Source organism: Scyliorhinus torazame, chromosome 2, assembly GCF_047496885.1.
Source record: "Scyliorhinus torazame isolate Kashiwa2021f chromosome 2, sScyTor2.1, whole genome shotgun sequence".
NCBI lineage: Eukaryota > Metazoa > Chordata > Chondrichthyes > Carcharhiniformes > Scyliorhinidae > Scyliorhinus > Scyliorhinus torazame.
In genome coordinates, this window is record NC_092708.1 from 191,821,417 (window position 1) to 191,834,066 (window position 12,650).

The 12,650-nt window shown below is 48.0% G+C and overlaps 1 protein-coding gene across 1 annotated transcript in view; it reads right to left on the bottom strand.

Annotated features, from left to right (window-relative positions):
• LOC140394479 (protein mono-ADP-ribosyltransferase PARP12-like) overlaps window positions 1-12,650 on the bottom strand; it is a 119,170-nt gene that overhangs the window by 60,008 nt on the left and 46,512 nt on the right. Inside the window, exon 3 of the mRNA XM_072481781.1 lies at window positions 11,981-12,239. Within this exon, the coding sequence (XP_072337882.1) occupies window positions 11,981-12,239 (259 nt within the window). The remainder of the gene's footprint in view (window positions 1-11,980; window positions 12,240-12,650) is intronic.

Sequence of the window (12,650 nt, forward strand, 5' to 3'; positions counted from 1 at the left end):
ACATTTGGCGGCTCCCGCTCGTGGCGATTTTTTCGAACCTTTTCCCCGGTTAACATGTGGATGTGAGGCAGAAAAAAGGTGCAGGAGAGCGAGAGGAAGAGATCGACCCTCTGGTGTATGGAGCCGAGGGCCAGAAGCGGTCAAAAAAGAGGGTTAGAGTTGGTGCGGCACCTGTGACGCACGTGGAGATGGCAGAGGGACAGGGAGCAGCCCTGCCAGCTCAATGGTTGACGGACCAGCTGGTGAGCTTCTTGAACGAGAAGTTCGCCCAGCAACGGAAGGAGAATGTGAAGGACCTGGCCCTGGCAGTGGATTAGATCAAGGCGGTGGTCGACCGCATGGAAACGAAGCTGACGGCCCAGGGTCAGGTGATCCAGAAGATGGAGGAGGTGGTGGGGGAACACGAGGAGCAGTTTGCCTCGATGGCAGCGGAGATGGGGCTGATGCCAGGCCAGCAGAGGCAGCTCCAGGAGAAGGTTAAAGACCTGGAAAACTGGTCACGCAGGCATAAGGATCGTGGGACTGCTGGAGGGGAGTGAAGGAGCCGATGCTGGCGCGTATGCGGGGAGGATGCTGGAGAAGCTGCTAGGAGTGTGTTTGCACGGCCTTTGTAGGTGGATCAAGCGCACAGGGCGCTAATGAGAAAGCCCCAAGGGAATAAGCCGCCGAGGGTGATGGTAGTGCGGCTGCACCGGTTCCTGGACAAGGAGTAATTAATGAGGTGGGCCAGGCTGACCTGTATCTGGGACGGCAATGAAATCCGTGTGTACCAGGACCTCGGGCAGAGCTGGCCAAGAGGAGAGCGAGTTACAAGGTCAAGGCGGCCCTCTAAAAGAAGGGGGTGAAGTTTGAGCTATTGCACACGGCATGTCTGCGGGTGACCTACGAAGGCCGGGAATTGTACTTTGGCTCAACGGAGGAGGCAGTAGAATTTGTTAAAGACAATGGACTGGCAGGGGAAGGTAGACTTTGAAATTTGGTGGAGATGCTGTGATGTTGCTGTTAACTTATGTTTGGGGCCATTTCTTTCTTTTTCGGCTTCAGGTTTGTTCTTTGTTAAGGGATAGGGGTTGGTCTCTTTGTTGGGCTTGGGGAGGGGTTGTTTTTGCTTGTTTGCACTAATGTTCGAGTGGGGGGAGGGGAATCAGTGGGGGATGGGATGCTAGGCGCCATGGGCGGGGGCTGCCACGCTAGCTAGGCGGGCTAGTTCACGGGAGCGCAATGGGGGTTGAATGGAAGGTCACTGGGGGGGGATGGGGACACTGGTTGTTGCTGGGGGATTTGGGGGTGGGTAGATGGGGGAGGTACAGCTAACAGGGGAAGGGGAGGAGGATCGATGACGGTGGGCGCCCAAGGGCGGGCCTGGGGAGGTGCAGGACAAGGGCCTGAGGCTGGCCCAAGAGGGACTATGGTTGATCGGGATTGAATGGGCCAGTCAAGAGGGCCCATGTGTTCGCACACTTAAAGCGATTGAAGACTGATGTGGCCATGCACCTGGTGGACCAGATTAGGCTGAGGAAGGGATGGGTTGGGCAAGTATTTCATTTGGGATTGGGCTTTAAAACGAAGGGGGTGGTGATTTTGGATAACAAGCAGATGGCGTTCGAGGTGGGAAGTATAATTGTGGACTCTGAGGGGAGGTATGTCATGGTAAGTGGTGTTAATCAACATCTATGCCCCGAACTGGGATGATGTTGAATTTATGAGGCGGGTACTGGGGAAGATTCCTGATCTGGACTCTCATCGGCTGATTATGGGGGACGGGAATTTAACACGGTCCTTGATCCGAGACTGGATCGGTCGAGTTTGAGGTCGGGGAGGGTGTCGGCTACGGCTAAGGAGCTTTGTGGGTTCATGGAGCACATGGCGGGTGTTGGATCCATGGAGATTTGGGAGGTCGAGAGTGGAGGAAGTTTTGTTTTACTCCCATGTGCACAAGGTGTACTCCCGAATAGATTTTTTCATATTGGATAAGACGTTGTGGGCAGGGGTGGTGGATGTCGAATATTCGGTGATAGTGGTGTTGGACCATGCCCCGCACTGGGTGGATTTACGAGTGAGCAAGGGGGGGCCCAACGCCTGGAATGGAGGCTGGATGTGGGATTGTTAGCGGAGGAAGGGGTGTGTGAGCGGGTGAGGAAGGCCATCCGGGGGTATGTTGAGATTAATGACACAAGGGAGGTTTCGGCAGATACGGTACGGGAGGCACTGAAAGCAGTGGTCAGGGGGGAGTTTATTTCGATTTGGGCGCATAGGGAAAAGGCAGAGCGGGTGGAGATAGAAAAGCTAGTGGGAGAAATCCTGCAGGTGCACCGGAGATATACAGAGACCCCAGAGGAAGGGCTGTTCAAGGAATGCCAGAGGTTGCAAATGGAATTCGGATTGTTATCCACGGGTAAGGCGGTAGGGCAGTTGAGAAGAGTGAGAGGGGTGGTATATGAGTACAGGGAGAAAGCGAGCAGGATGTTAACACACCAGTTGAGGAGGCAGGAGGCGGCGAGAAAGATTGGGAAAGTGAAGGACACAGATGGGAATACGGTCTTGGACCGGGTGGGGGTGAATGGGGTGTTTAGGGAGTTTTATAGCTAATTGTATGAGTCGGAACCCCCAGCCGTGGAAGAGGAAATGAGGCGGGTTCTGGAGGGTTGGAGTTGCTGAAAAATGAAATGAATGAAAATCGCTTATTATCACAAGTAGGCTTCAAATGAAGTTACTGTGAAAAGCCCCTAGTCGCCACATTCCGGCGCCTGTTCGGGGAGACTGTTACGGGAAGGTTGTTGAGGAGCTGGTGGAGGGTCTGGGGGTCCCAATTGGGCTTGTAGAAGTAGTAGAGGGGCTGGAGGCGATGCAATCGGGTAAGGCCCCAGGACCGGATGGGCACCCGGTGGAATTTTATAACAAGTTCTCAGGGGTTTTGGGACCACAGTTGGTATGGGCCTTCAATGAAGCAAAGGAGTTTGGAGTGCTTCCCCCGACGTTGTCACATGCGTCGATCTCCCTCATTTTAAAGCGGGATAAGGACACGGAAAACTGTGGGTCGTACAGGCCAATCTCCCGGTTAAATGTGGATGCCAAACTATTGCTGAAGATCCTCGCCACAAGGATCAAAGACTGCATCCCGGGGTAGTAAGGGAGGACCAGATGGGGTTCGTTAAGCGGCGGCATTTGGCAACCAACATTAGGAGGTTGCTTAATCTAATTATGATGCCTTCAGAGGGGCGCAAGGTTGAGGTGGTGGTGGCCATGGACGCAGAGAAGGCCTTTGATCGGGTGGAGTGGGAATACGTATGGGAGGTCCTGGGGCGGTTTGGGTTTGGCGCAGGGATTTGTGGACTGGGTCCGGTTGCTATACCAGGCACTGGTACCGAGTGTGCGGATAAATCGGGTGAGATCAGATTACTTCAGGTTACACCGGGGGGACGTTGTTTGCCTTGGCTACAGTGCCGTTGGCTTTGGCATTGAGAGCACTGAGGGTCTGGCAGGGGATAGTATGGGGGGGGGGGGGGGGGCGGGGGAGTGGAGCACAGGGTCTCACTCTGCGTGGACAATCTACTTCTGTACATATTGCTGAGGGATTATAGGGATATTAGCGGAATTTGGCTGGTTTTCAGGATACAAATTGAATATGGGTAAGAGTGAGGTCTTTGTGATCCAGGCGAGGGGACAGGAGAAGAGATTGGGTGAGATTCCGTTCAAGGTGGTGGGAGGGAGCTTTCGGTATTTGGGTATCCAGGTGGCGCGCGAGTGGAAGCAGCTGCACAAGCTGAATTTGGGTCGGTTGGAGATCAGATGAGGGGGTACTATCGGAGGTGGGACGCGCTCACGTTGTCATTGGCGGGGTGGGTTCAGACAGTTAAAATGACAGTCCTCCCGAGATTTTTGCTCGTTTTTCAGAGCCTCCCAATTTTTGTCCCCAAGGCGTTCTTCAAAAATGTGAATGCAGTGATCTTGGGATTTGTTTGGGGGGGTAAAACCCCGCGGGTGGAAGAGGTGCTGCTGGAGCGGGGGCATTGGGGCGTGGGGGGGCTGACTCTTCCGAATTTCATTAATTACTACTGGGCAGCGAATATTGCGATGGTCAGGAAGTGGGTAGTGGGGGAGGGGTAGGTGTGGGAGCGGCATCATGTAAGGACACGGGTTTGGGGGCACTGTTAACAGCACCTCTGCTGTTCTTACCAGCTCGGTACTCCACAAGTCCGGTAGTAGTGGCAGAGGGTGTGGGGACAATGGAGGCAGCACATGGGGTTAGAGGAGGGCTTAGTTGGTTTGGGCGCCGATATGTGATAACCACCAGTTCGCTCCGGGGGGGCTGGACGGGGGATTTTGAGGTGGCAGCGGGCAGGGATTGAGAGATTTGGGGATCTCTTTATTGATGAGGGTTTCCCGAGTCTGTAGGAGCTGGAGGAGGAGTTTGAGTTACCAGGTGGGAACGGGTTCCGGTACCTGCAGGTGAGGGATTTTGTGCGGAGGCAGGTTTCGACCTTCCCACACCTGCCGCCCCAGGGGCTACAGGATAAGGTGGTGCCGAGAACAGGAGTAGGAGAGGGAAAGGTCTCAGAGATCTATAAGGAGCTGATGGAGTTGGAGGAAGCCCCAATAGGGGAGGTGAAGAGAAAGTGGGAAGAAGAGCTAGGTGGGAAGTTGGAGGCCGGATTATGGGAGGGGGCCCTGAGGAGAGTTAATGCATCCTCGCCGTGCGCCAGGCTCAGCCTGATACAGTTTAAGGTGGTTCACAGGGCACACATGACTGTGGCCCGGATGAGCAGGTTCTTTGAGGAGGTGAAGGATAGGTGTGGGCGCTGTCCTGTGAACCATGTCTATATGTTTTGGACATGTCCAAGGCTGAGGGGTTTCTGACAGGTGTTTGCTGATGTCATGTCCGAGGTCCTACAAGGGAGGGTGCTATCAAGTCCAAAGGTAGCAATCTTTGGTGTGTCGGAAGACCCGGGAGCCCAGGGGTTGAGAGAGGCCGACGACCGGGCCTTTGCCTCCCTGGTGGCACGGAGACGGATCTTACTAGGATGGAGGGACACGGAGCCCTGAAGTTGGGTGTTTGGGTTAGTGACATGGCGGGGTTTCTCAGACTTGCTAAAATTAAATTCGCCTTGAGAGGTTCGTGGCAGGGGTCTGCTCGGAGGTGGCAGGCGTTTATCGACTTCTTGACTTCTTTGAGAAAAAAATAAGCTGTCAGCAGTAGGTGGGGGGGGGGGGGGGGGGGGCGGGGGGAGATGAGTAAGGACAGGAGGCTGGCTGTCATGTGATGTAAAAGAATTTGCACAAACAGAGTTGGCAAGCCCAGTTTCAATTGAGAGTCAGTGTAGAGGGCTGGGGTCAGTAGGAAATCCAACAACCCAGAACCACAGTCAGGATCGGGAGCTAGATAATTCCTTCCAAACCCCCAACCACTACTATTAAGAAGGACAAGGGCATCAGACACATGGGAACCCCACCACTGGAGGTTCCCCTCCAAGTCACACACCATCCTGACTTGGAAATATATCGGCCGTTCCTTCACTGTCGCTGTGTCAAAATCCTGGAACTCCCTCCCTAACAGCACTGTGGGTATACCTGCACCACAGGGACTCCAGCAGTTGAAGAAGGCAGCGCATCACCACCTTTTCAAGGAGCAATTAGAGATGAGCACTAAATGCTGGCCCAGCCAGCCCCACCCACATCCCTTAAATGAATAGAAAATAAATTGAAAAATCATCATGAATTGTGATGATGATACAAATGAAACAAGTAATTATAGTTCACAACATGGCTTTACACCATCATTAAAATAAAAAAAACTGTAAAATCAAAACAGGATTGCACAATTATAAACATTTCAGTTTACCAATAATTTCAAGACACTACTGCAGGTCCCCTTAACTTACTAAATAAAAATGTTTACTGTACTCTGCATCTTCTATTAAGAGTTCCTAATGCAATGAGAGCCATTAGCTTCATGTCATGAGGTAAAGCAAAAGTAATTGAGCAGGATACTGAACACCATCTGTTCAGAATCATGAGGGGGCTGGACAGAGTAGACAAGGAGGAAGTGATCCTGCTCGTAAAAGGGTCAAGAACGAGAGGGCCCGGATTTAAAGTGATTTGCAAAAGTGATGTGAGAAAAATCTTTTTCACACAACGAGTGGTTTGGGTCTGGAATGCGCTGCCTGGAAGTGTGGTGGAGGCAGATTCAATCGAGCCATTCAAGAGGACATTAGATGATTAGTTGAGTGGAAACAATGTGCAGGGGTACGGTGAAGAGGCAGGAGAATGGCACCAAATCATGATGCTTGTGGTGATCTCTATATGTGCATGTACACAGGGGGTTAATGTGTCATCAGTAGCACCACATGATCACCAGAGGGCCGGACCAACAGGGGTATAAAAGGGAGCCACATTGGGTCTCTCTCTCTCTCTCTTGGATGCACTGTGAACAAAGCAACAGTAGACTAGTTTAGATGGCCAGTGGAGTTACGTATAGTTACCATAGTTAGATCTTGTTCACCTTATCACTAGTATCAAAGTTAAAGTAGAGAACTCATGTAAATATTGTTGGAGTTACTCAATAAACCTTTTGTCACTACTGGAAGAGTTTGAATCTTCTTCATTGGGCTTCAGAATACCTCATCACGAACCAAGGATTGAGTAGCACATGTTACCTACCACACAGGTAACAAAACATGGTACCAGTCGAATGGCTTTAACGGAACTAGTTCGATAAGGTTAGACAAAAAGAGAAGACTGGACATTCGACTGTGGAAGACTTCGCAGCAAATGGATCCTCAACGACTAACTATGGGACTCATTGGGCCTCTAGGTCAGCTGGAAACAACCGGTAATTTCAGTTATGACTGGAAAAGATTTGAACAGATATTCCAAATATTTATTGTAGCTAATGGTTTAAGCACGGTCTCTAACGCAACGAAAATAGCACTACTACTCTCAATAGGAGGGCATGAAGCTAGAGAAATCTATAATTGCTTTAATTACTTAGAAGGTGAAGACGACACCAAAATAGAAGTAATACTCAAATAATTTGATGATCACTATAAAAGTCACTCTGGTGAGATGCTGGAAAGATTTAACAATTGCCATAAATTCCAGAGAAATGGGGGGCCCATCACTGATTTTATTACAAGTCTCAAGTTAATACCACAAGGCTGTGATTATGCTGATTTCAGAGACACTGCGATAATTAATCAATTAATTTCTGGATTATCTGATAGAAATTTGAGGGAAGATCTATCACAAAATAAGCATCTAACTCTAGAAATCGCTATACAAAAATGCCTTGCTTATGAACAAAAACAAAATCAATACTTTGAGTCTCTACAAACACAGAGTCATTATTTAGAAGACAAAATCGGTAAAAAGGGCGCGAATACTCACCATGAGGCAGAGGCAAGGTTGAAATTTAGGAGGACAGAATTTCTAAGCGGCAGCCATCTTGAGAAAGGAGCCGCACATGCGCACTTCCCTAAAAGATGCAAACCGGCAAAACAGTGTTCTGCGCATGCGCAGTTGCGAAAACAGCGCACAGTACAGGAAACTCGGAGTACGCATGCGCAATTGAGTCCCACGCATGATGTCACAAGTGTCATGACGTCAGAGGACCAGGACCACTTAAAAGGGAAGTGCAAGAAAATGAACAAAAAGAAATTTAAAGCAGCAAAACCCAATTTTCTTACCTCAAAAGACAAAATGCCCAAACTTACACCAGCAGTTAAAAATAACTTTCACAACACCCTGGAACAAACAGTCTGCACCACCCAAAATGAAGAGCACAATGAAAAATGCGAAAACAAATAAGATGATTTGTTCATTGACCATGAAGAGAACGATAACAACTCCGAAACAAAAAGAGATGATTTGTCGATCGAACAATATACACAATACTGCTCAGACATGGCTGAGTTTTTCGGATATGCTGATCACAGCATCATCAACAAGGTTGAAAAGCTCAACACTACTCTTCTCATGGCAGATGAATCCAATACCATGGTGCCATGGCAGATCGTCGCTACATTGGATGACAGCAATACCCAAGACGAAGACGACGCCACACAGAGAGCACAGAACGACTCCGTTGAGAGCGCACAGATCGACTCTACAGCGAGAACACTGCACAAATCCACAAAGAGAGCGATGACAGACTCCACAGAGAGAGCATTGACAGACTCCACAGAGAGAGCGATGAATGACTCCACAGAGAGAGCAATTAAGGACTCCACAGAGAGAGCGATGAAGGACTCCACAGAGAGAGCGATGAAGGACTCTACAGAGAGAGGGATGAAGGACTCCACAGAGAGACCGATGAAGGACTCCACAGAGAGAGCGATGAAAGACTCCACAGAGAGAGCGATGAAGGACTCCACAGAGGGCTGTGAAGGACTCCACAAAGAGAGCGACACAAGCCTCCACAAAGAGAGTGACGCAAGCCTCCACAAAGAGAGCGACACAAGCCTCCACAAAGAGAGTGACGCAAGCCTCCACAAAGAGAGCGACACAAGCCTCCACAAAGAGAGAGACGCAAGCCTCCACAGACAACTCAGTGACAGACTCAAAAATGGAAGCAAGCAAACACTCCATAGCGAACACCAATAATGAAGTAGACTATGAAAGTCTACCCAGCTCATTTAACCAACAAGAAGACACTTAATGTCTACCCACTGTATGTGAAACAAGTGACGAAGAAATCACAATTCCCATACAGGATGTGCAGGATCACAGTAAGACTGACACATCTCAGCTCGTCTGCACAGAAGCATTCAATAATCAGAGGACAGCTATTCATGAGTCCAGAGAGACCACGTCAAATGAAATCGTGAAGATTTTGACTCCAAAAGAGGAGCAACAAGAGTCCAGAGAGACCACGTCAATAGAAATCCTGAAGATTTTGACTCCAAAAGAGGAGCACCAAGAGTCCTTGGAGACCACATCAATAGAAATCCTGAAGATTTTGACTCCAGAAGAGGAGCACCAAGAAACTAAAGGTGATTCAAATGAACCAGAAATGACTCTAGAAGAGGAGTACCAAGAAAGCAAAGCAGAGGAATCAAATCCACCACAAATGACTGATGTCACCAACATCAATGCAACATCAGATCATTCTCACAATTCTCAAGAAGAAACACTCAATGTAACAGATACCACAAAGGACAGGGACACCAATAACTGTGACAATGACTCACATCATCCAAACGGAACACTCATTGAGCGCAACAGCAGCAACGAAAACAACATGCAGCGCAACAAGAGGAACAACAACACGAAGCGCTGCAGAAACAAGAACGACAGCAACATCAAAAACAAACACAACAAGAAGCATAACAAAAACAGAAACAATGAGCACAACGAGAAAAACAAGAAGAACAACAGCGAAAACAACAAAAACAGCAACAACAAGCATGATGAAAACAACAACAAGAACGACAACAATAAGAACGACAACGAAAACGACCAAGACAGAAACGACAACAATGAAACAACGACCAGTACAACATGGTACAACTCTGCACATGAAGGACAATGCCACAACATACTCCAAAACAATGGCAAGAGTACAAACATGCCATGGCATGGCAACAAATCTCACAAATTCACATTTGCTCCACAACAAACAAGCAAACCAGCTGTCAAGAAAGATGACATGCAGAATCAATACCACAAACACAAGAAAAGGTCCAGGTCAGACAACAAAGATGTAACGCCGAATCAATACCACAAGCATAGAAACAAAAGCATAAATCAGACAACAAAGTGATTCGACCATTCAAACATCTTATTGATGACTTCTTGGTGACTTAAACACAGGAACACTGACGACGTTCACAAAGAAATAACAACATCAACATCACCACTTCAACTACAGAAGAAGAAAGCAACTCGACCGCACAAATTCAGGAAGTTTGGACTCACAATTTTTTTTTTTACTTATTAAGATTGGAGTCATAAATATTGATTGGCTTTGTATAACCATCAAGATCATCACAACTTGCCCATAACATCATTTATCTACCGGTTTCACGCAAACGAAAACAACCTAAGAGACTAAATGTATTAACATTTGACGGATTAACTCTTGATTTCATGCTATGCATTTGCAAACTGCATCCATTATGTTTGTTCAAATTTCTTGACAACATACAGAAAATATGTAACACGAAAAAAGGGGGATGTGATGATCTCTATATGTGCATGTACACAAGGGGTTAATGTGTCATCAGCAGAACCACATGATCACTAGAGGGCCAGACCAACAGGGGTATAAAAGGCAGCCACATTGGGGCTCTCTCTCTCGGGTGCACTGTGATCAAAGCAACAGTAGACTAGTTTAGATGGCCAGTGGAGTTACGTATAGTTACCATAGTTAGATCTTGTTAACCTTATCACTAGTATAAAAGTTAAAGTAAAGAACTCATGTAAATATTGTTGTAGTTACTCAATAAACCTTTTGTTACTACTGGAAGAGTTCGAATCTTCTTCATCGGGCTTCAGAATACCTCATCACGAACCAAGGATTGAGTAGCACATGAAATGAAATGAAAATCGCTTGTCGCAAGTAGGCTTCAAATGAAGTTACTGTGAAAAGCCCCTAGTCGCCACATTCTGGCGCCTGTTCGGGGAGGCTAGTGCGGGAATTGAACCGTGCCGCTGGCCTGCCGTGGTCTGCTTTAAAAGCCAGCGATTAAGCCCAGTGTGCTAAACCAGCCCCGATGTTACCTACCACACAGGTAACAAAACAACGCTTGTTTGGAGAGCTGGTGCATGTCGTGTTCTTGACCCTGGGGTAACACGGACTGCAACTGGATGCAGTAAGACAGGAAAGCAGACACCAAACTTAGACGTTGGTTCAATACGATTTATTGAACTTCTGTAACAGGGCACACAGCTTGCTGTGGGTTGACACTCTACTACTCTAAGTATGCGAACTCTAACTAACTCGACCAGGCTAGCCTTGAGCCACGTGTAGAAGGTGCTGACTAATATATACACCCTGACTGTCACTACAGTTGTCACCAGTGGAAAGAGGCGGAGTGCTGATGCCTCGTGTGTTTTAGAGTAGGAAGCCCCCCTCTAGTGTTCTGTCTAGTGATTGGTTGTGTTCTGTCCTGTGTGTTGATTGGCTAACCTGGATGTCTATCACTGCCTGTCTTTATGATGTGTGAGAGTGCATATTATGACAGTGCAGACACGATGGACTGAATGGCCTCCTTCTTTATCAAAACAATTCTGTGAACTCCTCTGCCCCTCATCAATTTGTCCATGAAAACTGCCATTGTAAAATTATCCTTGTGTAAATGGAACTTGGCTTTCTAAGTTATACCATCTGCACAACCGACTGTGGACACAAATCATAAACACTGTCAGGTCAACACGTTTCCCACCCTTTCCCTTTAAACAGCTTAACTATGTTGAAACCTCCTTGACTGCTCTGGGCAGAAATATTAGTAGCATAGAGACAGTGGCCGCATTAAAAATAAGATCAAAGAAAAACTTGCATTGATGGAGTGCCTCTCATGAACTCAGGATATCCCAGAGCGCTTTGTAGCAAATTAATTACTCTTGACATGGAGTCACTGCTGTAACATAGGAGACGCAACAGCCACATTGCGTACAGCAAGACTCCAGCAAACACAGCAACGTGACAGCAACTTTGGTGAGGACACTGGGGAGAACTCCTTTTCTTCAAACTAGTGCCATAGGGTATCTCATCCCACCTGACAGGGGCCGGGGAGGCCTCAGTTTAATTTCTCAACCGAGCGAAGGCACCTCCAATAGTGCAGCAGCACTCTCTCAGTAATGCCCTGAAGGTCAGCATACGTTATGGGCTCAAGTTCCTGGAGTGGGGTTCGAACCCTTAGCCTTCTGATTTAGAGGTGAGGGTGCTGCCAACTGAGTCACTGGCGACATCTTTTAGGGTGTGTGGGGGAGGGGGGTTGGTGTAAGTGAATTAAGTGGAAAGTCAACGAGAAACAAAACCTACCGGTGTCACCGACAGCCTCTCTTCTCCGGATTTCACAGATATTCCGGAACGTGGTCTGTAGATCGCAGATCATCTCTATGTTCAACCTGCAATTCTCCAGCAGATTCCGGTTTTCCAGGAAGCTGTGCGATCGCTCACACTGGCCTCCAATGGGACAGGCATCCAGCATAAAGTGAAGGCAGATGTGAAGTTTCTTGCAGTTCTGTTTGTATATGCAAGCACCATAGGGACCAGTTCCCTTGTTATAAAAGCTACAAACCTGAAAAAAAGATTTTCTGTAATCTCATCTCCTGTTTACCTGCCCCCAGCCATGAACCTTGCCTTGTCCATGTCCACCATTCTTTGTCTATGATAGTTGGCAACTCTTGGGATTAGTCCTGACAAAGCAGAGAGTCTGAAGGAAGCAACTGCTTATATTTATGTAGCACCTTGAACACAATTAAATGTCCCAAGTCGCTTTACAGGAGCATTATCAAACAAAGAATGACACCAAGCAACATCATGAGATGATAGGTCAGGTGGATAAAAGCTTGGGCAAAGCAGTAGGTTTTAAGGAATGTTTGAAAGGAGGAAAGCGAGGAAGGGTGGTTGAGGGAGGGAATTCCAGAGCTTGGGGCCCAGCCTACTGAAGGTGTGGCCACCAATGGAGGAGCTGTTAAAATCAGGAATG